The sequence below is a fragment of the Dreissena polymorpha genome, chromosome 16, assembly GCF_020536995.1.
Source record: "Dreissena polymorpha isolate Duluth1 chromosome 16, UMN_Dpol_1.0, whole genome shotgun sequence".
Lineage (NCBI taxonomy): Eukaryota > Metazoa > Mollusca > Bivalvia > Myida > Dreissenidae > Dreissena > Dreissena polymorpha.
In genome coordinates, this window is record NC_068370.1 from 13,491,321 (window position 1) to 13,518,233 (window position 26,913).

The 26,913-nt window shown below is 34.3% G+C and overlaps 1 protein-coding gene across 1 annotated transcript; it reads right to left on the reverse strand.

Annotated features, from left to right (window-relative positions):
- Nucleotides 1–7,264: 7,264 nt before the first annotated feature.
- Nucleotides 7,265–26,526, reverse strand: LOC127861671 (bone morphogenetic protein 2-like). The gene is made up of 3 exons (XM_052400359.1): nt 25,469–26,526; nt 12,120–12,124; nt 7,265–8,711 (listed from the first exon to the last, which is right to left on the reverse strand). The coding sequence occupies exons 1-3, from the start codon at nt 25,771–25,773 to the stop codon at nt 7,846–7,848; spliced, it is 1,176 nt and encodes a 391-aa protein (XP_052256319.1). The 5' UTR covers nt 25,774–26,526; the 3' UTR covers nt 7,265–7,845.
- Between the last annotated feature and the right edge of the window lie 387 nt (nt 26,527–26,913).

Consider the following 26,913-nt stretch of genomic DNA (forward strand, 5'->3'; position numbering starts at 1 on the left):
CTGCGATACATGCCAGATTCTGATAATCTTATCCGTTAAAAAACATATCATGGCATATAAAAACAAACAAACATCTGTTTAAATGAGCATGTTCTTACAATAATATTGTTGAAATTACAATCTAAACATAGGTTTCCATCTATGAATGTTTGTGTTAACAGGTCAAAAAATTAAAATGCATTGTTGTTTTGAAAGTTACCATGAATAATGGGGTGGAACTATTTTTAAAAATGTGGATGTGATGTAAGCTGCGTTAACATGTTTATTAAAATCATGTTCTAAAGGGAAAACATATTTTCAAACTATAAATGACACTGTGTAAAATGTATCCTACACTGATTAACATTTGATATGTTTACTGTCATAAAACATATTTTTCTCTTGTGTCTGGGCTTTAATACAAGTTACAAGTATAACTCACTTTCCTTACTGAGCTTATATTTTTTATTTACTTCAGACTCAATAATAAAAAAAAATTGTAAGTACAATACCATTTCATATTTGTTTAAGTATTATATTATAAAAAGTAGTATGCTTTACTTTTATATTTGTCAATTGTGAATAACTGTAGGCCCAAAAGAAAACAATAAATTACCTTAAATTTATATATTTAAAAAAAAACAATAAAAATAACAACGCCAAAATTATTGTACAACGTGGCTGGACTATTATCACGTGGTTGGTGATGGCAGGGATTTGATGCAACAACGCTGGTTCCAGTCAAATCTCTGCGCGGAGGTTGAGAAAAATAGGCTGTTATAAATACATTTATGTTATAACGAGGTAGTCGTAAAATCTGTTATAACGAGAAAGTCGTTAAGCGAAGTTTTAGTGCATTCTAAATTGTATAGACAATAATATGGAATAAGAACTCGCGAAGTATCTACAACAGCAACGAAAAACCTTTAAATCGGACTTTAAAAATGCAATATAAATTTCTTTCATACTTGTTATTGCTTTTTGCACATTAAACACTGCAAATGAATAACAGATCGACCACATATGTGGATCGAGTTTGCAGGACTATAATTATATACATAAATATTTCCCTATTATGACTGGTTTATTGTGCTTATTCGGTGTTCACAATTCCGGTATCCAGCAGGTGGTTGTGTTGTTGGTTGAACGATTGAAAAGTTGAGGTTTCATTACCAAAGTACGATACATAATTGCGTTTAAAACATCAACTTTTTGTGAGATCCACATTATTGCCTGCCGACAGGTGCTTCGTTTTATATTACAAGAGTACGTTTAGATCGATTGTAAAAGTGTTAAGTATTTGCAGCAATTTAAGGGTCAATTTTTGCCTCATTATTTGCATTCGAATACGACACGATGTTATGCAACTGCGCTGATATTTAAGGGTGATTTATGCATCAAATGTGAGGTGCGTTTAAATATTCGGTTAAATTAAGACAAATAGATGGGTCTGATTTAAAGCCAAAAGGTATGCATACCAGTTACAACTTCGCAAGAAATATGAAAGCCTCCGAAAGTTGGAAATGGTAAGGCCTATACACTTTCAATATTCATTTGAGCGTTTTTTATGTAAATGATTATATCTTATATGTGGTTTATTCAATTTTAAATAAGATGATCAACGTATAGTTTCACATGTAATATTTTCAGTCCTAGCGTACTTAAACGTATTAACTTACGGAAGCAATCGCCACGGAAAAGCACTAATGTTTGTGTGTATTTCATCTGGTAGCATTTGACTGCATTGGCTATATGCATGTCTGTAATGGGACCATTAACACACTCCATAACGTATGTCACAATTAGTCTTCTGAAGCGTGCACGAGAGGACAGTGAAAGGTATGGCTGAATTTCATACAAGTTTCTTGTTTAAGTTGTTTTTCATGAAATTTCATTGGCGGAATATTGGAATAATGTATTCTGGCTGAACAAAAATTACATACTATGTAATAAGCAGAAGAAAAAACTATTAACATAGTATTTTACGTATACTTACAGAATTTAAATTAAGACATATTATAATTAATAATCCTGTTGGTTTCATTTTTTTAAATAATAAACGTATGCGTTTTAAAAGTTATTCGTTCGTGACTAATTGTCAACGACGTAAATTATTGCTATCTTTGCTTTCAATATTTAATGGTGTATAGAGAGGAAAAAAACATGTCAGTGTCGTTTTCCACGTCTCTGTATGTTTCTCAATAAATAGACTTTCCTTGCATATGTTAATGTTTGCTAATGAAATAGCGCTATTAACAATAGACCCATCTAGCTATCAAGCTCTTGAAAATGGGGTCTTAAATAAATGTTTAAAAGACTGGTATCTGTACATTGTAAATAAGGATAAGTACAAATAGCTATTTATTTGGATTGAACAATTAAATCATTTACGGAAAAAAATATTTGTGTTGTAATCTTTTAGTATATTGTATTTGCATTTGACCGAATGCATGTATTTGCAAATGCTGCCAATAAACTGAAAACAGAATATCATTGTGCTAGATTACACACAATAACAACAACAACAACAACAACATTTATTAGCTGTGAAACATTACAATTGCTTTTTAGCCAAATGCAAAATACATAAGTGTAAAGACATGGATGGTAATAATTATGAAAATTAAGTTATCGTAGAAGTTAACACAAATTTAACTGATTAGTAACATATGATATGTTCCTTTAACATCGCTAATGACAGTTTCTAATAAAAATAAAGAGAGACACTGTTCTACATCAAATTCTGAGAAAAATACATGTACATACATGTAGCCCCTGGCGCTTAACGCTGCTAAATAAGCTCATCTTGAATGCAAACTTATTAAAGGGGCCTTTTTCACAGATTTTGGAATGTATTGAAGTGTGTCAGCAAATGAACATTGGATCTAAAACGCTCCAGTAAAACAAGAATAAAATTAAAGAAAGAAAAAAGTAACCCTCAACTGGGCTCGAACCACTGACACCTGGAGTAAAGGTTTCTCGCTCAATCCATTCGGCCATCCGTACTCTTGCAATCAATAATGCATTTTATACCTTATATAAGCAATCCTCATCGCACAATATATCGACAACAACAAAACTGTCTAAATTATTCAATCGTTTCGCATTTCAACGCTTTATAATTTTCAGGTTTTTAAATCGTCAAAATATGCATATAATGGATCTTTTAAAGCATGGTACATGTTCAGTATTACTGTTTTCTCACAAATATCATACCTACAACGAAATTTTGCCAATCTGAAACATTTTTTTCAATTTTGTCAATTTGCAAAAACGTGAAAAGGCCCCTTTAAATGTAACGAACTTCCGTTCGATTTCACAGCTATCAAGTTGCCACAGACGGTCAGTAGCATGTACTCCTGCACAGAGAAAACTAGATCCATGGATATGGAATTACTGTTTTAAAAAGGGAATTTTCTGCAAATATATAAATGCATCTGTAAGTATGTGTTGTTTCAATGTAGCTTATTAAATGCGTGGTCAACAGAACTACTTAGAACAAAAGCTGCATGTACAGATATTACCATTGAATGAATTAAAACATAAGTATGCTTGCGTATTAGCCACAATATCCGAAATTGCGAATCCACGAATAAAAGCGAATTGTATAGTTATGTATGTTTCGTTGTACATTGCGTACATATTAATAGACAACGTGATAGTATGCAGGTTTTCTTATTACCGAATGCTTAACTACATCTGGATAAACACGGGCTTTGATTTGTTGATCATCCTAAATTTATAAAGATGGTTAAAAGAGATTGTTCAAATGCTCTACATATTAAATACCAGTTAACCAAGGCTTATGGCCTTAAACCGTCCATTTGATAGATCACTTAATTCACCTTTAACAAGTTCATATGCGCAAATGGAATAGATTAAGAAATAAATTACACATTTCAGGACAAAGTATTATACAACAAATATATAGCATACCTTTGTTCAAATATCTTTAAAACGTAAGTTTCCTTATCAACATCAACCGCAACTACGCCGTGTTTTTAAATTTAATATAAATCGGCGTACATCGTATTCTGTCAAACTTTTCGTATTAAAACAACAGTCAACAACCACTGGGTCAGAATCCCGGCTTTGTGTGATGAAAGCGTTCTTAAATCAAAATGCGACCAACGATAACACAAAGAGATTGATAAATTTGAGAAAAGCTACAGCTTTACTGACCCGTTTCTTCTTCTTTTTACAAGCGGTTGGTATAATTTTAACTATATACAATCGGTATTTAACGATACTCTAGGCTTCTGCAAAAACTACGTAACACCAGTTTGCTCATATATCTAGAGTGGTATAGTGATATTCACGAAATAAAATTGTTAGCATATTTTCTATTGAAGTTCAACTCAAACTCAACACGTGTTGACTTTGGCATCAGAAAGTAGTTTCGTGCATAAAATAAATCTACACTGTTAATTCTGTTGCTGGTGTTGTTTTCAAACAATAATTCCATTAGTCGAATTGTGTATTCGGATGTTCAGTGTTTTCTTTGTCATCTGTGTGTTTGCTTCAGCGCCCATAGGAGTGTGTGTAATAAAGTTATGCTCGAACTATTTGAAATATAAATCATATATGCGTATTTTTGCTAAGGCGATAAAGCTCTTTCTTTGGAGCCCTAATGTCTATGGATATTTATCGATATCGAATCACTTTTTCTATAGCTTTTTAGTGTTATTACAATTGTCAAAATGTTATATATACATAAGGTGAGTGTGGTTGCTTTTTGTTCATATTTCGCACGTGTCAAATACAATTGCATTCGTTGTTGTGAACTGATTAGCATCAATAAACATCAAGAAAAAACGCACCGTTCAATAATATATAATTTATGTTGTATTGTCTTCAGTAACTTAAGCGCGTTTACGTGCTTATAAGCGTTTCTTATATAAAGCGACAGGTAAAAAATAACAAAAAGGAAGATCGCGAAGGAATCCTCAATTTTCCAGAGAAAAAAATCAATAAACTTAAGATATTTATACGCATTTATGGAGCGGTATTTCAAGCATTAATTTGTTTATTTGTTTGTGTTGAGATAGCCGAAAAGTCTAGGCTTGTAGCTTCGTAATTTTAATTCGTCACCAAAACATTTAAACAAAACTACTTATCGAGCAATGTTAAAACAATAAATATTGAAATATTTTACGCAAACGAGTTATGTGGTGTATTTGCTTTAGTTGTGACTGGATGATGCGGACTGCACAGGCTAATCTGGGACGACACTTTACGCACAAACATTATGCCCAGTTTTCTTAGAACGCGACTCAATGTCATAAAACATAATGTTTAGTTCGTGGCACAACTGGTAACTCATGTCACACAGTAAACAACTCTGACTAACGTCATAAACTTTCAAACTATTCATTATATACGATGTTTACTAACGGTAACTTGGCCTAAAACAATTAATATTGGATCGTATTGAAATATAAAAAAACGCATATGAATTGATTATAAATTGGACATACAATAATTAGTCGTTATTTCAATTTTCATATGAATATTCATGTATCAATTTACTCTTTTTTTAAACTAACGTTATTTATCGTTATCTTTTAATAGGCATGTTGCATTTTGCCCCGTGTTTTTTTTTTCATTTTTTACCTATGATGACTTACCAAAAAAGATACATCAATCATGGTTAATTGAGATTTTACGTTGTGGTTTCCAACACCGACACGTCAATCGATCTAATGGATTATTAACAATGAAAGCTGCATGCAGATAACGTCAACCACGTCGACTATACATAAACGTTACTATTAACGTTATTGTAAATTCTTTCTAGTTACAACCAATTCAATTAATGCTAATGATGACGTAAACATACGCACGTCAATATTCCGACATTATCATGAGTCGTGTTCTGAGGAAACTGGGCATAATGCATGTGCGTAAAGTGTCGTCCAAGATTAGCCTGTGCAGTCCACACAAAATTGGATTTTTGCTAAGAAGAGACTTCATTTAAACGAAAAATGTCATAAAAGCGGAAAGTGTCGTCCCTGATTAGCCTGTGCGGACTGCACAGGCTAATCTGGGACGACACTTTACGCACATGCATTATGCCCAGTTTTATTAGAACGCGACTCTTATGAGAAATGTGTCATTCTGTGTGTTCAACTGGATGTATTGCGTCCGTCTTATAGCTGGAAGTGAACGTAAATAAGCGGGCAGCAATTGCGCGTGACATGTTAATGAATATTTAGATCAATAACTACGCTCCGAGTTTGCCATTTGTGTTTCATTTATCATCGCAATTGCATTTGTTTAGTCACCGTGATGATTGCATAGTTTATACAAAGTATAACGGCATTAAAAAAACAACTTACACTTTTGATTTATTGTTTTGGTAATAAAAGCAAAAATACATGATTTTTACGAAAATTCATTGTAGTCATTTATTAAAGGAATTCATTTTCGTTTGTTATTGTCTTTCTTGTAATGGAAAGCTGTCCACGACGCGATTTTCTGTATCAACGCTGTAAACATTTGATCTATAAGATGTAAAGTACATGCTATTTCAGAAAGCACTTCCGGGTTATGCCGAAACATTTAATACATTAATTCTCACACAATAACCTGTTGTTTGTATTAGTTCAATATGATAGATGCGCTCTTAAAATGATGTTAGTCTTTACAGAGCCTATATTCTCACAAAAGCTCTAGAGAATTGATGTTAACCATTTGTTGGTTCTTCTATAGTTCTGTGCAGATGTTGTTTTAATATGCACAAGTAATGAAAATGAAGGCAGATAGCGAAGGGGATTGAATATATATATATAATACAAACAACAGGTTATTGTATGAGAATTCGTGTATAAAATGTTTCGGCATGACCCGCAAGTGCTTTCTGAAATAGCATGTACTTTACATCTTAAAGCTCAAATGTTTACATACATGTATATATATGTATCAATTAAACATGTCCGTGTCACGCTATGATGTAGATCTATGAATATAACGAAAATACGAACATACAAAAATACGTTAATAGTATCATACAAGTGAAGCAGACATTGTTGTGTTTTATTCGATACAATTGCATATGAGCCGTTCTACTACAAACCCGTATACGTGATAACGTTATGAAATTATAACTATAATTTATCACAAATATTTTGTTATCATAGCAAAAACATGTATACCTTATCCTGGAAAATGCATTATTACCATGTAAAAATACACATATGTTTTATGCCCAGTTTTATCGTGGAACGCTACTTATTATGGACTGTGTACTAGCAACTAGGAACAAAATAATATATTAACACAATAGCAATGTGCTTATTTTTATTGCACTCTTTATGGATCGGTTTCCACTTTGAAAGTACAAATCCGTAACAACAAATAAATAATAATAGAACAGTATGTACAACATCTACAAAGGAATAGAATATAAAAGAGATGACGAGTCCAAAAGTGTAACATCATTATTGTCGAGTTGTGGAAATTCATTGATGTGACATCTATACATTTTTATATAAAAAAGATGACATTTTTGAATACCATTTTAAGAATGTGATTATTGACATCAGATGTTAGTATTATCTTATTTATGTTCTTTATGTAGATAAACGTGTAGATATGAGGACGGCAAAACTGACTGGCTATAAATATGGTAGTTAAATAGTTCAAATTTGTCCCATAAGCAACCATACAATGAACTATACTTGAGAGCAGAAGGACTAGAATAGCAAGAGACAAAGGTCCGTGTCATACAATGTCCAAAACCAGTAACAAGGTTTGCACCGTCACAATCTTATATAAAAGACCATAAGTATGACCAGTGTGATGTCGTCACGTCGACGAATTTTCCATTAATACTGGCACAAATATCAAAAGTTAAACTGCGGAAAATTAGCCACATTTACACTGCGTGACGATCATATCTTCGTATTCCGTAAATCGGTACTTCCCCTCGTGGTCGTAGTGAAGAATTGTAAGGGGCTTAAGTTTTGTTGCCACGCAGCATGGCGATGGAACTTTGGCAGGATTTTTCAAATGCAACAGTGCTTTGATTCCTGCAAAGTTATTTGCCATTTTGTGCCCATACGGACATTCCCCTGCGCAGTAGAATCCTTTGTAACCACTAGGAGCAATAATCCAATCGTCCCAACCAATTTCAGCAAAATTTATATTTATTGAATATCGGCAACATTTTGTTTCTCCAGCTTTGCGTTTGCATTTGTCACCGCGCTTTGATGACCCGCGTTTTACCCGTTTCAAAATTTCACGTTCCTGTGCGTACACAACTAACGTTGGCAATGCTCCGGATATTGATGCATTTAATTCTGTTTTCATGTGATCTGGCATTTCTATCTGAATCAAATCGTTAATATCCTGCGAGTCTACAGCAAGTTCTATCCCCATATTTGCAGTATGATCGTTAGTCCAGCTCTGTACTGCTTTTTGCAGTTCAAAACTTTCTGACCAGGGTCGGGTCAAGTCGATCAGTTTAGAATCGAGCAACGTTCTTTTATACTTTGTAGCGTTGTGTATTGAAAGTACTTGGTACAAGTTGACACGAATAATTTGGTCCACGGTAAATTCATCAACAAGATTGTCAGGGAACGTTTTGATAATATTGACTCTCAGTTTAGCTGAGCTGATTTTAAGTTCTTTATTAAAGTCATTCTCCGGATGACCAAGTGTAATTGGAAAGTACATTCGTATTGTATTCTTGATGGACCAGGCATCTGTGTTCACATTCGGAGGATGATCTCCTGAAACGATAAATTTAAAACAACTTTTACTGCGTGCACCATGAATATGCGTACATTTCATCTATAATGATCGTAACTGTCTATTCCACAGCACATAATCATGTGGGAAAAACGGTGACAGTTGTTTAACCCTTTTGCATGCTGGGAAATTTGTCTTCTGCTTAAATGTCGTCTGCTGAATTTCTAAAATTAGCATTTTATTCGAGTTTTTTTTCAAAGAATACTATAAGAATAGCAAACAGTTTGGATCCTGATGAGACGCCACGTTTGGTGGCGTCTCATCTGGATCCAAACTGTTTGCAAAGGCCTTCCAAATTCGGTTCCCGCACTGAAAGAGTTAAATCCTATTTCCTGCTAATGGATATGCATTGGCTGATGCAATGAGTATTTTATACTTCATGATTTATGTGAACGATGCTTTTCTGAACTGGAATGCTGGTTCTGTTAACATTATCTGAACGCCATAAATAAGGTTTCTATTAATGGAATTTTGTTTGTTTGTGTCGTTGTATTTACTTTTTTATAAATAGGTCGTGCTAATGTTTTGTTAAGCTTAGGTTTTCATCGAAGATTCGGTCAATCATGCACAAATAATTTTGTCTTCGTATTAAAGTTTCAATTTGAAAATGATTCAGTAAAAGCTGTTAAGAAAAAAAATTAACTCCAGAAACATTTTCAGGTAAGAAATTCTTGTAACCCACTATAGACTTATTAAAGGCGAGTGGCGGACCATATGGTTATATAATAGTAACAATTATACAGTAAGACAAAAGCAGAACGATATAAAACATCACATGGTTTTATAAGGATTCTAACGGTCAATGCAAAACCTTTGGATTTTAAATCGTTTGACGCGTCGAACCTCACACATTTAGTAAAGAATTAATTACGTGCATTCCTTGGTCACATACATGTATTGGTAAAAGACTTTGAAAATAAATGGCTCACATTTATATCGTATATTACCGGTTTAAGGTTGGATTTGTTTTCTTTTTATGTCCTCTAATACCTTTTTATGTTACATGAACGCAATTTTCCCGTATAATTTGTATCCAAACATAAACAAACAATTTAGACAAGTGAAATTTGTCTTGAAAGAATTACACTTAATGGTTATGTTATGATCACTAAGATGGCATTAATTATTTGACAAACAAGTCTCTATTTTGTAATCATTTGAATGGAAATGCAAAACAACAAAGCTTAACATTTTTCCGATTCGTCATCTAAATTAATGGCGCTGTAAAATCCAAATAAAGAACCTTTTTAAAGTAAAGCTAAGATGATAGTTGTAAACATTTCTTTTTTACAATGATAAGATTAATGTCTTTACAACCAAATAGTAAAACCAGTTTAACACCTCTATGCAACCTGGCCAACCTGTTAAAGGCTAAAAATACCAACGTATAAATTTGCTAAAAAGTTTATATATATCAACTTGAAAGAGAGGGAATGAAACTATAGTGAGAATACATTCCTAACGAAATGCGATAAGTGAATGGAGTACTTACAAACGAAAACAAATGAAATAGCAACTATTTAAAAAATATATAAATATTTATGACATCGTGATAATACTATATTTAAATGGATGAAACAGCCTATTGAATCTTTTATATAGTTTGAATCGTGGTCTTTATTTAAACATGCATGTAACCACAAACACTACCAACCATATATCGTATAAACACTTCACATCGTATAATGTTACAAGGTTTAATGTTTATTACCAATGAAAAGTTAACATGTGAGATTTCGGCCATGAGTATCGAGTCATTCAAAGCATTTCATTTATTAAGGCATGAAGCAAAGTCATCTCGATACAGAAAACGGGATCACATACTAGTGATTGTTTGTTATAAAGGCTTTTATAAACGGCTTGTCGTAAATTGCGGGTAGTCGTAAAGGGTGGTCTTAGTGTCGGGTTAATTATACAAACAATAACATCGAAAAATAACTTGGAAGTATTTATTTAAGAAACATTAAACCTTTATATATGTCTTCAAAATTTGCTGCATACTTTGTATTGTTCCAGTTCGCAGACAGGAAGAGACCGATCATGCAAGTTTACAAGTTTATTTGAACATAACATCAGAAGGCTAAAAGCCCAAGTGGACAAATTAAGCGTACAGTGTTTACAAAGTAAATAATCATGATTATACAACGTAATAGTACGTTCAATTGCAATAATACATATAATAATAGAAACGATAATATTAGATCACCTTCGTTGAAAAGATAATAATGACAATTGATCAAATACAGTCATATACAGTTTTTACAGTTAATTGTAAAGGTCCGTTAAACATGTAGATAAATCAAAATGGTACATATATATTACTAGCCTTTACTATAAATGAATTATATATGTAACAGTATAATTTGTACAGCAACGTTTTATTTTCAGTTGTTAGTAATTCAATAAATTTGATTACGTTCGGCCGGTTTCTGTAATAAAATGGTATACACTGGGATCTTAATTCTGAATACATTCTACACTCTAAAACAAAGTGGAATTCATCATCTAATGTGTTACACATATGACATATTCTTTTGCCTATAGGGAAGGGAGGGATCATATGGATGTGTCCAGTTTTCAAAATTATAATGGTATGTTGATAATGTACAACACCATTATTTGATGTTCAGAATTGTATTATTCATCATGTGTTTGTGTCGTTGGAGTACGATTCAAAATGAACAGTTTGGTTACGTACTACGACAAAGTCGTGCGTATAAACCGTAAACTTAAGAACATAAACCATGTTTTAAGTATTGCTTATTGGTGGGTGTTTTTTTTATTACAATCAAATAGGTATATTTTGGTCGCTTGTAAGAATGTAACGTTTTTGTATTTTAGTCTCACTGTGCTTTGTGTGCTTTGTCAGTGTAATTATATTTTCTTCAGTGCATGAAATGCGACACGATTGAATGAAACAGGGCTGTAGGCTAAGTGTTTTTGACATCAATGATGAGGCGCTTTTATATATATATTCGGTTGAATTAACAAAGATATATGGATCTGATTGAAAACTGCAAGGTTGCATACCATTGACAACTGCGTGGGTGTAATACAGCTCTCTGAAAGTTTGCGATCGTCAATTTTTTACGGCAATCTTAAATGATGCAATATATATTTCAAAGGGACCATTTTACGATTTGGTAAATTGACAAAGTAAAAACAATTGTTTCAAATGCGCAAATTTTTGTTATAGTTATGAGTTGGAGAAATCTGTTGTTGTCATTATACGAGGTTCGCATATATAAAGAATAAAATACATCAGTCATTGTATCAGCAAGGAAGGCCGAGTGGTCTATTAAGAGTTACACTTTTACTCCAGGAGTCACTGGTTCGAGCACAGTTGAGTGTTACTTTTTTATTTTCTTTAATGTTATTCTTGTTTTTACTGTAGCTGTGTGTCAATATAAAGCATTTAATGGCTTGCTTCAATATCTGCCAAAATCTTTGAACAGGTCCCTGTAATATATTTGGTAATATCGCATGTATACGTATTAACTGTACGGAAGCAACGACCACCAAATAGCGTTCTATTTGGAGCATCCTATTTCAGCAGGGAGCATAGATATGCATGGCATTAAAATTGCGTATATGAAGCATGAGCATAAACATGGGAAATTCCAAAATATTTATCAATTGATGTTCGATATTTAAAAGGAGTGAATGCACGAGGATCGGTAATTGTACATGTATACGTTATTTCCAGTGTTACATGTAACTTGATCAGCGGAATATTGGATGCATGTAGTCTTGTGTAATATAAATCATATACCATTTAATAGAAGCGAGGCAATAGGAACATATCTTTTGACATATCTAAAAAAATCTTTTAAAAATGATATACGGCGTTGAGTGTGATTAGTGTTGATGAAAGATAAAGAGTCATATCAATGGGATGAAAGAAAAGATAGCGATTGCCTTTTTTCTGTGCAGTTATTAGCTGCATCTCACGCAAATCAATTACGGGGTATTTCGCCAGATTTCGTGGCTTATTTCGCAATATTAGATACTATTTATCGTTTATCAAGGCATACAGAACAAAAATCCTCAAGAAGAATGGAAATAAAATGAAAAAATAAAAGTCAACGGGTCACACACGAATCAACTATACATTTTTTAAATATTTAAACGCGCGTTCTTCGAACAGGCCTGTTTTAGGGGTTTATCGGACATTTTTATTTGATTCGATGGTTTATTGTATCGTAAATCATCGCTATCGTGCTTAATAATTAGTGGTCAATGTGGTGTAGTAATTCTTATCAAAGTAATCACACACAAAAACGTATCAGGGAATTGTTGAAAACACAGTAAGAATCTATTATTGACATACCATAATAATATCGCCGAATATCTTCATTTAAGATATGAGTGGTCCAAATACATTTCAAATTCACCTAGTTAACGCGATACCGTTTATATAACGATTCTTTACTGACCGCAACCAGGCTTTGATACTTTGCGGGTTGAAATGCAATTCATTTAAGAGAGGTCACGATTCCACTTCTGGAACGACAGCCTTTTTTTAAAGCTTTATACTTTTGCATGTTTAACGGTCGATTTCGAAACAGTTTAAAGTATTTCCTTTGAAACGAATGTCAGGATAAAGAACAAAAGTACTTATAAGATCTAAAATATACAAGTGCACATAATGCAATACGGTTGTAATTACTAAATATAAAAACAAAGCCTTTAAGTACAAACGCTCTGGCCTTAACAATCTTCCTACTATAAAGGGCACAAACACAGACACAAACAGTATTGATGTCGAGAGTTGAGTGTGATACAGTTCTATCCCGTTTCATAAGAGATAACATTGTTTCATGCTTAACATGCTGTTAATATTGTTGCAAAACGCACTGTAGTATCCATTTTCATATCCTATACTTCACAAATATAGATAGTCAATTGAATTACCTATTTATGTAAATATGATAACTGTTTGTAGATTGCCCGTTTTCTATTTCGAAAAGTTTCTGGCCAACCGGCTGTTTATTTCATATTTAAATTCATTATACGTTTACAAAGGTAATCTAAGGTGCGAAGCTTGGATCAACAGCTACGCACAAAATCTATTTACATATAATGATGAAGAATTTCAATTGAGACATATGGCAGTAATCAATCTGTTGATTACATTTTTGTGGTGAAAGTGCTTAATTTATATATGTATGTTTTTAAAATGTATTTATAACGGCTTGGATTTTATTGAGGAAATTTATTGTTATCTTTGCTATTCAAGTATAGTGTTATATCAAAACAAATTTAGACACGTCCTTACTTAGCGCAATAACGTAAAGCGTAAATGCGCGTGATTTGTTGTTTCTTTGCACGTAGCCCGTGGAAGTTACAAAAGTACTGTTCCGAATTTCATGATACAATCATCACACACAGATGCGAATTGTTCCTGACGCCAAGCATCACGTGAGAAAGCGGTTCAGTATCCTCTCTGTTATGTATAACCAAAACTTAATCCTCTCCGTTACGGTGCCTGTCATTGTCCTTTATATCAAGATATTTTAATTAGTCTAGACGTTGTGCAAGAACGAAAACCAACACTAAGAAATATGATGTTAAAAAAACGCGAAAATAACATTAGCATAATTTAGCTTGTTTAGCCACGTGCTTGTTTTGTGTACTTATGGAACAAGGACCGCAAATGAAATTAAAACAATTCCATTCAGTGTTTACATGAAAAGATGTACATATGCGAAATAGTCGCTGTAAATTTCAGACCAGTGCATTCTCTCATTTGTCCGCTATAACGAAATGATGACTTAAGTTGTATAAAATAATATGTTACCAATTACACCGATTCCCGTACACTTCCCTTTATTTACTTGTATGTGTCTCCTCCCAGTTGTACGTGTATTGTAGAATAACGATTGAAATGCCTTAAAGTCGACCTACCGGTAGTGGCAACGTTTTTATTGTTGCGGAGGGACACACGTCCGTAGCGGAAAGGCTTTCTTTATATGTCACTTTTAATGGAGAGGGTACTGAACCACTTTAACACCATGTGAAACTTATTAGTAATTAATAATTAAATGTCTCAAAAACCTGTCCGATTTCACGGCAAACAAGTCGCTAACGTGTGTAGTGTTTACGCCCTCCCCGACGCAACAAGATATGTGCGAAAAAAAGAAGGTATACTTTGTGAACTGTAATGTACTTTTGATGAAAACTCGCACTTGCTTTGCATACTAGACAAATTAGCCATTAGTGCTTTATGTGTAGTTATTGCTGCATCAAAGTTGCAAAATACAGGTGTGATTGATATAACTTCTTCGGAAAAACACTGTTCATTTGCATGTACATACAATTACCATATGCATATACGAATATACACAGCACAAGGACATCTTTAATATATATATTCGGACAAAAATGTGTCTTCAAACTCAAATCTTGAGGACAAACTTCTTCAATCACTCAATTCATCGTTAACGGTAACTGAAAGCATGCGAGTTGTATATTGTATTATGTTTTGTTGGACCACGCGTACATATCAATAGCCCACCAATGTAAGAACGCCGGTTATCTTGTTACCAAACGCCAAAATGCATCGAAGCAAACCTAGGCCTTGATTTACTTATTTTGCGAGTTCATTCTTATTGACAAACGATGTTTTAAAGTGCTCTACGGCTTAACATACATGTAACCACCGCTTCAAGTATTAAACCGTCCATGAAAACTCTTTTTGATATATCACTTCATTCACCATTAAAGGCTTCATATATGCAAAAAGCCGGTTCTTTTTGTTTCAATGTTTGAAATATTTAGAAAGGACACGTGTTGAACAAAACTCTTTGCCATTTCCACACAAAAAAACACCGCAATCAACAGTTATATCAACACACTTAACAATCTCATTATCATCATCGGCAGCACAATCACCGCAACAAGGATATCTTAAATTACATATATTAAAGAGAACCTTTATAATGTTTCATCTTTCTGGTAAAGCTGTGCTTAATGCATGTGCGTTAAATGTAATCCCAGGTTAGAACAAACTAATCAGAAATGACACTTTCCTAGACTGCATTAACGTTAAGATGAAACTGTGATAGCCTGTAAGGACGGCTTTCAACGAAAAATGTGATTGTCTAAAAGGACTGCTTTCAACGAAACAAATGTGATAGCCTGTTAGGACTGCTTTCAACGAAAAATGTGATTGTCTGTAAGGACTGCTTTCAACGAAAAATGTGATTGTCTGTAAGGACTGCTTTCAGCGAAATATAAGATAGCCTGTAAGGACTGCTTTCAACGAAAAATGTGATTGTCTGTAAGGACTGCTTTCAACGAAAAATGTGATAGCCTGTAAGGACGGCTTTCAACGAAAAATGTGATAGCCTGTAAGGACTGCTTTCAACGAAAAATGTGATAGCCTGTAAGGACGGCTTTCAACGAAAAATGTGATAGCCTGTAAGGACTGCTTTCAACGAAAAAAGTGATTGTCTGCAAGGACTGCTTTCAGCGAAAAATGTGATAGCCTGTAAGGATTGCTTTCAACGAAAAATGTGATAGCCTGTAAGGGCTGCTTTCAGCGAAATATGTGATAGCCTGTAAGGATTGCTTTCAACGAAAAATGTGATAGCCTGTAAGGACTGCTTTCAAAGAAAAATGTGATTGTCTGTAAGGACTGCATTCAACAAAAAAATGTGATAGCCTGTAAGGACGGCTTTCAACGAAAAATGTGATAGCCTGTAAGGACTGCTTTCAACGAAAAATGTGATTGTCTGCAAGGACTGCTTTCAGCGAAAAATGTGATAGCCTGTAAGGATTGCTTTCAACGAAAAATGTGATTGTCTGTAAGGACTGCTTTCAGCGAAAAATGTGATTGTCTGTAAGGACTGCTTTCAGCGAAAAATGTGATTGTCTGTAAGGACTGCTTTCAGCGAAAAATGTGATAGCCTGTAAGGATTGCTTTCAACGAAAAATGTGATTGTCTGTAAGGACTGCTTTCAGCGAAAAATGTGATTGTCTGTAAGGACTGCTTTCAGCGAAAAATGTGATTGTCTGTAAGGACTGCTTTCAGCGAAAAATGTGATTGTCTGTAAGGACTGCACATACTACTCTGAGAAGGAACTTAAATCACATCCATTAAGGCCAGTTTTCTCAGAATATAGCTCAAATAAGTAGGTGCACCCTTTTTACACATGACTTGTAGTAAACGTGTCAGTGTTGGCATGTAAACATAATCTACAACCATTATATAAAATGTCATCTTTTTAATATCATTATAAAAATCAATGTCATTTCTCAAACGTTAACTACAATGCCTTTATCGCCGCCTATCATATTATTTCAACCCTTTCGTATTGAAACAACAGTAAAACCATCGAGGCGGAATCCCAGCTATGCGTGATAAAAGTGCGCTGGAATCAAAATGCGAACAACGAAAACAATGCAGTTCGAGACAGACACATTGGTGAACAGTGACATCTTTACTGGCCCGCTTCTTCTGCTTTCCACAAGCCGTTGGAACGGTATACAAAGAGGTATGTTGCGGTCAGACGCACACATGGTATGTAAGCGTTTTTGCCAGTCGGATAATGCTTCGTGGAAAGATATCTCAATAGATCTATTAACCTTACTAGGGTTGAAACAGCATTTTCAGTGTGCTTTGTGGTGGTGACTCATCATCAAAGATAATTAGTATTTGATTTAAGACATTTTAAAGGTTACACAAAATCGTCTATAAAAGACAGTGCAAGTTAAATTGTTAAAAATAAACATTTGATAGAGTGTTAATACTGTTACTTATACATTAGCAGGTAGTACGAAGCCTCTTCTTAAAGAAAATCCAGTTTACGCGGGAAGTGTCGTCTTTGATTAGCCTGTGTGGACTGCACAGGCTAATCTGGGACGACACTTTACGCACCCCGCTTTCCCAGAGGTTGGCTCATATACTGTTTTGTCTGGGGAGTTTTGTTACAAAAATTGAATAAGTCGAATGATATATTCGATGTTTAAGTGGTATTAATTATTATCATCTGAATGTTTGCTGTCATGTTGCGCTCAGATGAGCTACTAACACACAATGTTCAATGACGAATAATTCAGTTTTTATTTTCTTCACTCAGCAAGGTGCGTTTGTGTGCAATGCATGTGCTGCACAAAGTGTCATTACCAAAACTTTTACAACTAACCAAAGGCAGATCTCAAAGGAAGTATTAAATTCTCCAGATATCTATCTCACAAACAATTACATAAACTTGAGCTATTTATACGCATTGCTGGAGCGATATTTCTAGCATGGCAGTGTTTATTTGTTTATTTCCACGCAGCCGCAAAGTCTAGCCTTGGAGTCCACATACATGGTTCTTTCTTATAAATTTAACGAACGAGGTCATCCCTCAATGTTACATCCAGAATGTTTCATCGTGCTAGATTTCTGTTTTGTATATGCCTTTAATTACAATTTGATGTTCAACGATACACGAGCGATGGACCACTGTTTATGATTTCGAATGACGTTTTAATCTCGAAACAACCCAATCTAATGTTAGCGCATGTCACGTAGCAAAAACGTGAAGTCCCGATATCTTTTAAATACGATGTTTCCATAATGTAGTCTTATACGCATACTTGACCCTTATACAAATAGTATAGCAACGAATGCAAAAAACATTTTTATTTAAAATTGAATTCGACGTACATACAATATACAATAATAGCTGATATATCAATAACAGCCTCGATTTTCTTATACCGATTTTGTTTAATATACGCAAACGTGATTGCTCATTTTTTATAAACACAATTGTGTTTTCGTGTTCGCAGTCTTTTTTCTTGTTAACGTACGATAACTTCGCCATAAAAGGGACATCGATCAATGTTAATTGCGATTTTACGATATGGATGCGTAATGGATTGATTATCATACGCAGGTTGTTTACAAAAATCGAATGGAAACGTAGAAGCACGTTTACGTTAAGTTAACGTAGTTATTTAAGTAATTGTCAATTAAATCTAGCTACAACGAGCCAAATTAGTGCTAATGACGACGTAGACATGTCACGCCCCCGACATTCTGACGTAGCAATGTGGAATTGTGTATTTTTAACTGGATGGATGTCGAAAAATAGCTGGAAAGGATCGTAAACAAGCGGGCAGCATTTGCACGTGACGTGTTAATATATATTTAAATCAATTAACACGCTCCGAAATTGTCATTTGCATTCAGTTTATCATCGCAATGGTATTCACCCAGTTACATGACGATTGCGTTTAAACGGGTACATGTTTCCTAAAGTGTCGACCTTGATTAGCCTGTGCGGACTGCACAGGCTAATCTGGGACGACACTTTACACACATGCACTATGCCCAGTTTTCTCAGAACGCGACTCATATGATTACAGGCTTCGAAAACCACATGTTATCATTACAAGTGTGTGCATTACCGGTAATGCTGCGTATCGCTTTTGTATTTGAAGCTGATAAAACACGAAAGCAATGAATACTACTACATGTACACGGATAATTAAAAGATGATTGGATAAAGCAAAAGACGATATTCAAAATCATTTGCAATCCTGATGCTGATGGTTATGTTATTGTTGTTGTTGCAGCCGCTGATTATGATGATGGTGATATTGGATTTCTATGGCGGTTGCATGCATGTGTATATGTGTGGTACTAGTATGTGGAAATCCGGTTAAAGTTAAATGGGTTGCGTTAGTAGTTGCAGTAAAGGTATCATTGTGTTTCTAGTGGTTGAAGTTGTGGTGGTGACAGCTGTGGTGTTCAGTGGTCACATGGGAGATGGAGCTGTAAGTAGTGGTGGTGGCAGCTATGGTTAAAGTGCTATGAAAGATGGCAGCGTCCTGTTGTGACAGCTTATTTTGTTGGTTATAGTTTTAGTGTCAGTTACGGTTGTGTTATTATCAGGCAAACATGTATTGCCTTGAAAAAGAAAAGTATTTACACATCAAAGCACACAAATCTTTGCAAAAAAAAAAACAAGTTTATTTATTTCGACTTTCAAATGATTTGAACCGTATTCATATTATGATCTACATTGTAAAAACTATCCGTGCAAAGAGAAATACCCACGGCTTTATAAAAGCAAAAATTGGCGGGACTAATTTGTTCAAATAGCTGTTTCAGTTTAGCGTCGATCGCCTTTGAACAACACGACTTAAAAACCAGCAAACCTTGAAATACAACTTTTGAAAATGAAATAAACTTCAAACCAACACATATTTGCATTCTTTGAACTGTAATGCGCCATGCCGTAAACCAAGTTCGATATAACATTAACGAGCTTATTAAAACGATGTTTATTTATTATGTGTAAAGGGAAAACGAATTCGCTGCCAATAAACCTCCAAAACGTGTCAATGTACTCAAACACCCTTTTGTTTGCAGTGCTGTATATTGAATCATGATATTCAGATTTATTAATACAGAATGCGGACAAGTATTACCGGTAAACGTCATATAAATATATGCGTTCATATTTCTCGATTTCTAACGCGTTCGCATGTTTATGTTCAACAAAAAAATGTTTATTTCATGTTGTGTTCATGTTCATGTGATTACAGTTCACCGTCATTATGCGAGAAGCGAATTAAATGAAATAGGGCATTTAAATCCTAAATTCTCAACGTGAATTCTGACATTTCATCACATAATTAAAATTTGAATGTTGTTGATTTTTTTTATTAGATAATCAATAATATTAAATGCGTTAACTAAAATAAGAAATCTGGTGTGTTTTTGAAATAATTGTGCCCATAATACTAAGGTAACAAAAGATGTCATGGATACCATGCAAGCGTTACAAATGATGTCGCCAAACAAGCGTTAAAATTAATGTCACTATACAAGCATTACAAATGCTGTCACCATGCAAGCGTTAGAATTTCTGTCACAATACCAGCGTAACAAATGTTGTAGCATCGCTATTGTGACAAATGATGCCACATTCAAGTGTGTAAATGATGTCGCATTACAGGCGTAACAAATGATGTCGCATCAAAAATGTGACAAATGATGCCACATTCAAGCTTGTAAATGATGTCGCATTACAGGCGTAACAAATGATGTCGCATCAAAAATGTGACTTATGATGCCACGTTGCAGACCTGTAAATGATGTCGCATTACAGGCGTTACAAATGATGTCGCATCGCAAATGTGACAAATTATGCCACATTCCAAGCGTGAAAATGCTTTTGTATTATAAGCGTTACAATTACGATCACAAAACAAGCGTCACGATTGCTGTCGCACTTGAATATTTTTATAGAAATAGGCGTTTAATCAAATACAAAGTTTCAAAATGTAAAAGTCTTGAAACTGCAATTGTTGTAATGTTGAAAGGCGGCCAAATATATTCACAAGATTCTAGACACGGTTGAATGATGTTAACATTAAATCCATTAATCACTAGCCCGGAATAAAGGCATTTTCTAAAATACAAGTCGAAAGTATACAAATGTTGATGTCTGTTTAGGGTCTGTAACGGACTGTATATATAGACTATGCCCACGGCAGTATGTATACACTATTCAGCGGACTGTATATATGTATGCTATGCAAAGGGCAGTATGTAAACACTATGAAATGAATTGTTATATATAGACTATTCAAAGGGTTGCATGTATACACTGCGCGACGGACAGTATGTATAGACTTTGCAACGTAATACCATGCGAATTAATTTATATTGATACTATATTATATGAGAATGGCTTTATGCAAAGACAGTCAGAAATAGATTACGGATGACCATGACACGTGTGTCGACCACCACCTTCATACAGGCAATCCTGACAGGTGTAAATCTTTCGCGAACATACATCTGAAATCCATTAGCCGGCACAATGTAATATTTACATATTTTCAACAACATGTTCTAATGCATCGTTTCCCACGATATATAGCCGTTATTTCGAATAGATAACATTATATTCATTTATGGATACTAATGGCGTTTCGCGTGCTATGCATTTTGTTCGCCTGTCATATTTAACACCCGATCTATTGCTTAGCCATAACAAATAATTTCACGTTTTTCAAAGGTTTTTTGTTTAAGTCTGTTCAGACGGTAAATTCCTTTATTCCAACCGATGAATGGCAAATGTTTAGCGTATTATATAAGTATTTTAAAACTAAATGAATGCACGCAGCAATTATGACATGAATAATGACTGTTATACAATGGTGTTCGTAATAATAAAAAGCGAAAAACCAAATAATGACGCGTTTAACATTAACATTACAACAAAACCCAGAGAATGTAAATCATTAATTATTCAATGACAAATCATATAAAACGATGACGCGAGCATTATTTATTTTATGTGTTATATTCTGATTGCAAAAATATAGGCGCAATATGAAGAAATTTAATTTTATTAAGGCATTCATGTGTACATCGCTTTGGAAAAACGGAGGTTAAACGATTAATGCCTAGTAGACTCTTCCGTCCTTCTAAATCGGATCAATATATTTCAAAAATTAGGAATTTCTTGTTTATTTATTTCTATATTTAGAATATTTCTTACAGAAATTCCTTTAAGCAAACAGCGCAGACCCTGATGAGATGCCGCATCATGCGGCGTCTCATCAGGGTCTACGCTTTTTGCCACGGCCGTTTTTCTAGACGCTAGGCATAAATGGGTTAATGTATTTTCGTCAAGTGTCGTCACATATAAGCCTGTGCAGTCAGCAAAGGTTTTTCAATGACGACACTTTTCGCTTTATCGAATTTTGCGTTTAAGGGATTCTCTTGTATTTAAAAATCCAGTAACGGTGCAGTGTCCTATCAGATAAGCATTCTGACTATACTTGCTAATCTGAGATGACACCTAATGAAATAAACCCCGTTTTCCGAAAGCGAGGCACGTTTCTATTTATCGTTGTTGATTGATCAATAAACAACGAATTTTTGTTCTGATGCGCATGAACTTGTCCACGGGGGAATAAGGCGTAATGTTTACAAAGGTACACGTCTGAGGGACAAATCCTTCTTTATTGGCCAATAAATAACGATAATACGAAAATTTGTTAAATTCTAACATGCTTTGATAAGTATTTATGAAAGGTAAATGAGAAATATATTTCAATAAGATGTGCTCCGGTACAGGACTACTTTCTGGATTTTTACCACCGAGTAGTTTATCAACGCTTAGTGCGTTCTGTGTCTACATATTTAGATAAACGAGTATTACGTGAGAATTATCATTTAAACGCTACTGCTGCCATTTATAATCAGGTGGTTGTTGTTGTTGATGACGATGATTTCTAAGATGCAGATCCGATAGCATTATCAACACTTAATTTACCATATAGTGCGCAACAATTAAAATGATGCGCTGGATAAGTGGCAACTGCAAATAATGTAAACATTAAAATTCCGTTGTTTTGCTATTTCTAAGACATTGCAAACGCACCGTGTGCCATTCAGAAGAACCTTGTTGCTTTGACCTATAAACACGGTAACCGTAAAATATGCTTTGAGGAAACAAGAAGGAAATTCCAGGCAGGCATTCGAAAACTCATTACATTGTTACGGTAGGTAGATCAATGCATTCGACTTTTTCAATGATTAATACAGATGAGTGTACTTATATTGTATCTCCGAGTACTTTGAAAAATATGCAACTCATCCAGTTCCAATAATGTTATATTTTGCGAAATTATAACAAGGATCGAGTCATCTCAAAGTGTTGAGCGAATACATCTGCCAGAGGCTCTCGCAAGTGAGTGCAATACCTGGTGAAAAGCATATTTACTAGATTTGTTTAGTTTTATTAGCTGTGAATACTACAGGCCTTTAACATAATCTGTCCGATGTAACACTTAATTTAGTATAATTTCCAGGCGCGTGCGTATCATGAGTTCCTGTGATATGCTTTATTCATAGCTTAGAATTTGCCTCGTGGTTCATTTGTTTGCCCTTTGAAACGACGTAAAGGTTGCAAAAGTGAAAAGGAATGTTATCTCTGCGACTTGTTACTGATTAATTTACTGTTTTTGTGATAATGGGCTTAAAGCTTTAAGTCGTATAATCACGATAATTTCTTCGTACGATTGTCTGCTTTTTACGCGTTTCTGAGTCAATGCAATCATGATTTTACGGTAAGAGTTTTCAAAGTAAAATGTCATTCAGTAAAACTGTTCAGTATCTGTATTATATGCAACAAACGTTAGAAGGCGCCACACGTGATTAAGTATCGCATGACGCTGTAAACGTGCAAAACTAATAAATTATGAAAATGGGCCTCGCTCTGGGAAAACGGGGCTTAATGCATGTGCGTAAAGTGTCGTCACAGATTAACATGTCCACTCCGCCGAGGCTAATAAGGTACGACACCGCCTAAATTTAATTTTCGCTAAGAAGATACTTCATTTAAACGAAGAATACCATAAAATTGAAAATGTTTCGTCCCCGATTAGCCTGTGTGGACTGCACAGTGTCAATATTGGATGGCATTTTACGCAGATACGTCAAGCCCAGTTTTCCCAGGCTGAAATGTCTGCATATTTTAACCCTTTGCATGCTGAGAAATTTGTAGTCTGCTAAAATGTCGTCTGCTGAATTTCTAAAATAAGCATTTTCTAAGATTTTTTTTCAAAGAATACTATCAGAATAGCAAACAGTTTGGATCCTGATGAGACGCCACGTTCTGTGGCGTCTCATCTAGATCCAAACTGTTTGCAAAGGCCTTCAAAATTCGGTTCCAGCGCTTAAAGGGTTAAGCGTTATAACCGAAATGAATCAATCAATTATCAGCATTACGTCTAAAAAGGAACGTTACTCACAGATGTCAATTGTACGGAAACCACAAACAGTTGTTTCTTCTTATTCTACAAGCTTAATACATTAACATGTGTTTGTATCAAAAAGGGAGAGAAATATTGCTATGAATTCATAGACACGAGATAGCTAAGAAATATTTCTATTTCCGATGAAATACTTCTAGTAGGCACTACACTGTTATGAATGAACAGTAAAAATAGCAATGAAATAAATATGAAAATAGTGTAATACGCACGAAATGATATACTAGTAGAAGACACGAAACGCATATGACAAAGACGTGAACTTGTTTAAGATTTGACCTTGGACATTTCAGAAAAAAATTAATTGTCGCCTTTATTTCAATTTGTTTTTTGTGTAGCATTTTACATGAAAGGTACATAAAAACGAGAGCTAAAATCTTATGTAAAACGATATTTAAAAAATGAATGCTGTATGTAATTGTATAGACACAAACATAATTATTAGAAGATATTTTGTGTTGCAAATTTCATCCTAAACTAATTTAAACGATAGGTTGTAAAATTATAAAAAAAAACATATCGAAGTTTATTTGTTAAAACCAAACCATTTCATATTTAATTTACTTTAGTAAATTAGGTTCTTTTAATTGTGAACAATGGGATTAAATTCTCAACGATGATATAGTTCGAGGTTGTGCTGAATTAATTTTATTAAACTTAATTAAAACACTGATTTTATGGGTTTGCTGGACATGTTAGATAGTTTAAACTTTTCTGTTTTATAGCTCTAGGGATATATGTTTTTTTTTATCTGAGTCGATAAGAAATGTGCATACTCAAATAGCTAACAATAGCCTAAGTCAAATTATAGTATGAAACAGTAAAAGTGCAAACAAATCGTACACACCTTTGTATTGATAAGAGTATAATGTGTTAGCAACAACGCGTGTCGCATCGTCGTCCTCGTCGTCGTCGCCGACATATTCCCCGACGGCGCCGTCACTATTTCGTCGGCTTTGCAATCTGCTTCCCTTCTCTATCGCTTATGTACTTTTTATACTCTTGAATTAATCTCCGTTTTTCCTCTATACTAATAGTTACATTTGCGAACGACGGGGTTCGTGTATATCCAAGCCTATTTAAAATATCCATTTTAAAAATTTCAATTTTTTCCAATACTTCGTGATGATCATCAGTTGTATTATCTGTCGTGGGCATTTCCAAAGTCGATGCACACAAAGTCCCAAGCATAATGAACACGATAAGTACAAGTTTAGTCGACTTCAGTATCGCGTGCGCCTTTTTCATATCGTGGAATATCTTCGTCTATCTTATAAATAAAATGGTTCACTGTCTCACAACAGTTGACTATTTCAAGACAGTAGGACGCAGGAATGATGGCACGCATTGGCATCAGGCATATTTATACAATTAATCCACGGAATGAACATGTATCTTTATTTTATATATGATTGTATCGATAAATTATGCGGGTGGTTTAACATTTAGCACTACGTCCTCAGCAATCAGCTCTTGTAACACAAGCAGCTATCGCTGTAGCGAAGGAGATCTCGCAGACGCATCAACCATTGGTCAATTGGTTTCGCAACACGTGCGGGCTGTTTAAATTCTCGCAAATATCATTTTCCGTAACACATTTCTAGTTCAGTCCGTACAAAAATACAACAGAGATCCACGCGCTAAAGCCACGCCTCTTGTCAGTAACGCAAACTCGCGATTTTATTGGCCATTGGTCATTGACGCATGACGTTGGCTCATTCATAAAAAAATAATGGTTTACGTTAATTATTAACCGATAATTTTCTGTCTGCTCCCAAAATGTCACTCGTACGTACTATATTATTAAAATAAACACATATCCATTAAAACTTAATTTGCGAAAAATTATCATGTTAAGCATTTTTTTTGCATTTTGCGCGATATAAATAAAGTCCGTCACATCAATATATCAACAATACGTCCTAAAAGTTTAAAATGAACATGTTAACTACATGTCAGCTAGATTCTCTCCAAGTAGCTTAATTTATCTACCGTGGTATGTTCACACTGTTCTGGTTTACGTTTGAAATCGAACCTATCATATGGGTGGGACTAGTTAATCTATATATAGGGCATCATCTGAATAAAATTAAAAATGAAAAGAATTTGTAAACAGATATTCTCTTCAACTGACAAATACTGGCTGTTAATAGCAACTAAATTATTTGATTAGGTCGGGGCCCACTTAATGCTATTCTTTCCTGTTTAACTCAAGTATAAGATTGAGAGATTTAAATTGTCAATATCGTCATCTAAATCGTTAAAATTAAATTAAATTGCGCTCGTTTCAATACATCGATAACACACTGAAGATTTAATCCGAAATTTAAAGAGCTTTGACTATGTCAATGAAAATCACAGTGAAATAAAGTTTTTCATCGGGCTACA

What these genes read in the sequence shown, in the direction of transcription:
- LOC127861671 (XM_052400359.1), bottom strand. Translation starts at nt 25,773, where the DNA reads ATGAAAAAGGCGCACGCGATACTGAAGTCGACTAAACTTGTACTTATC.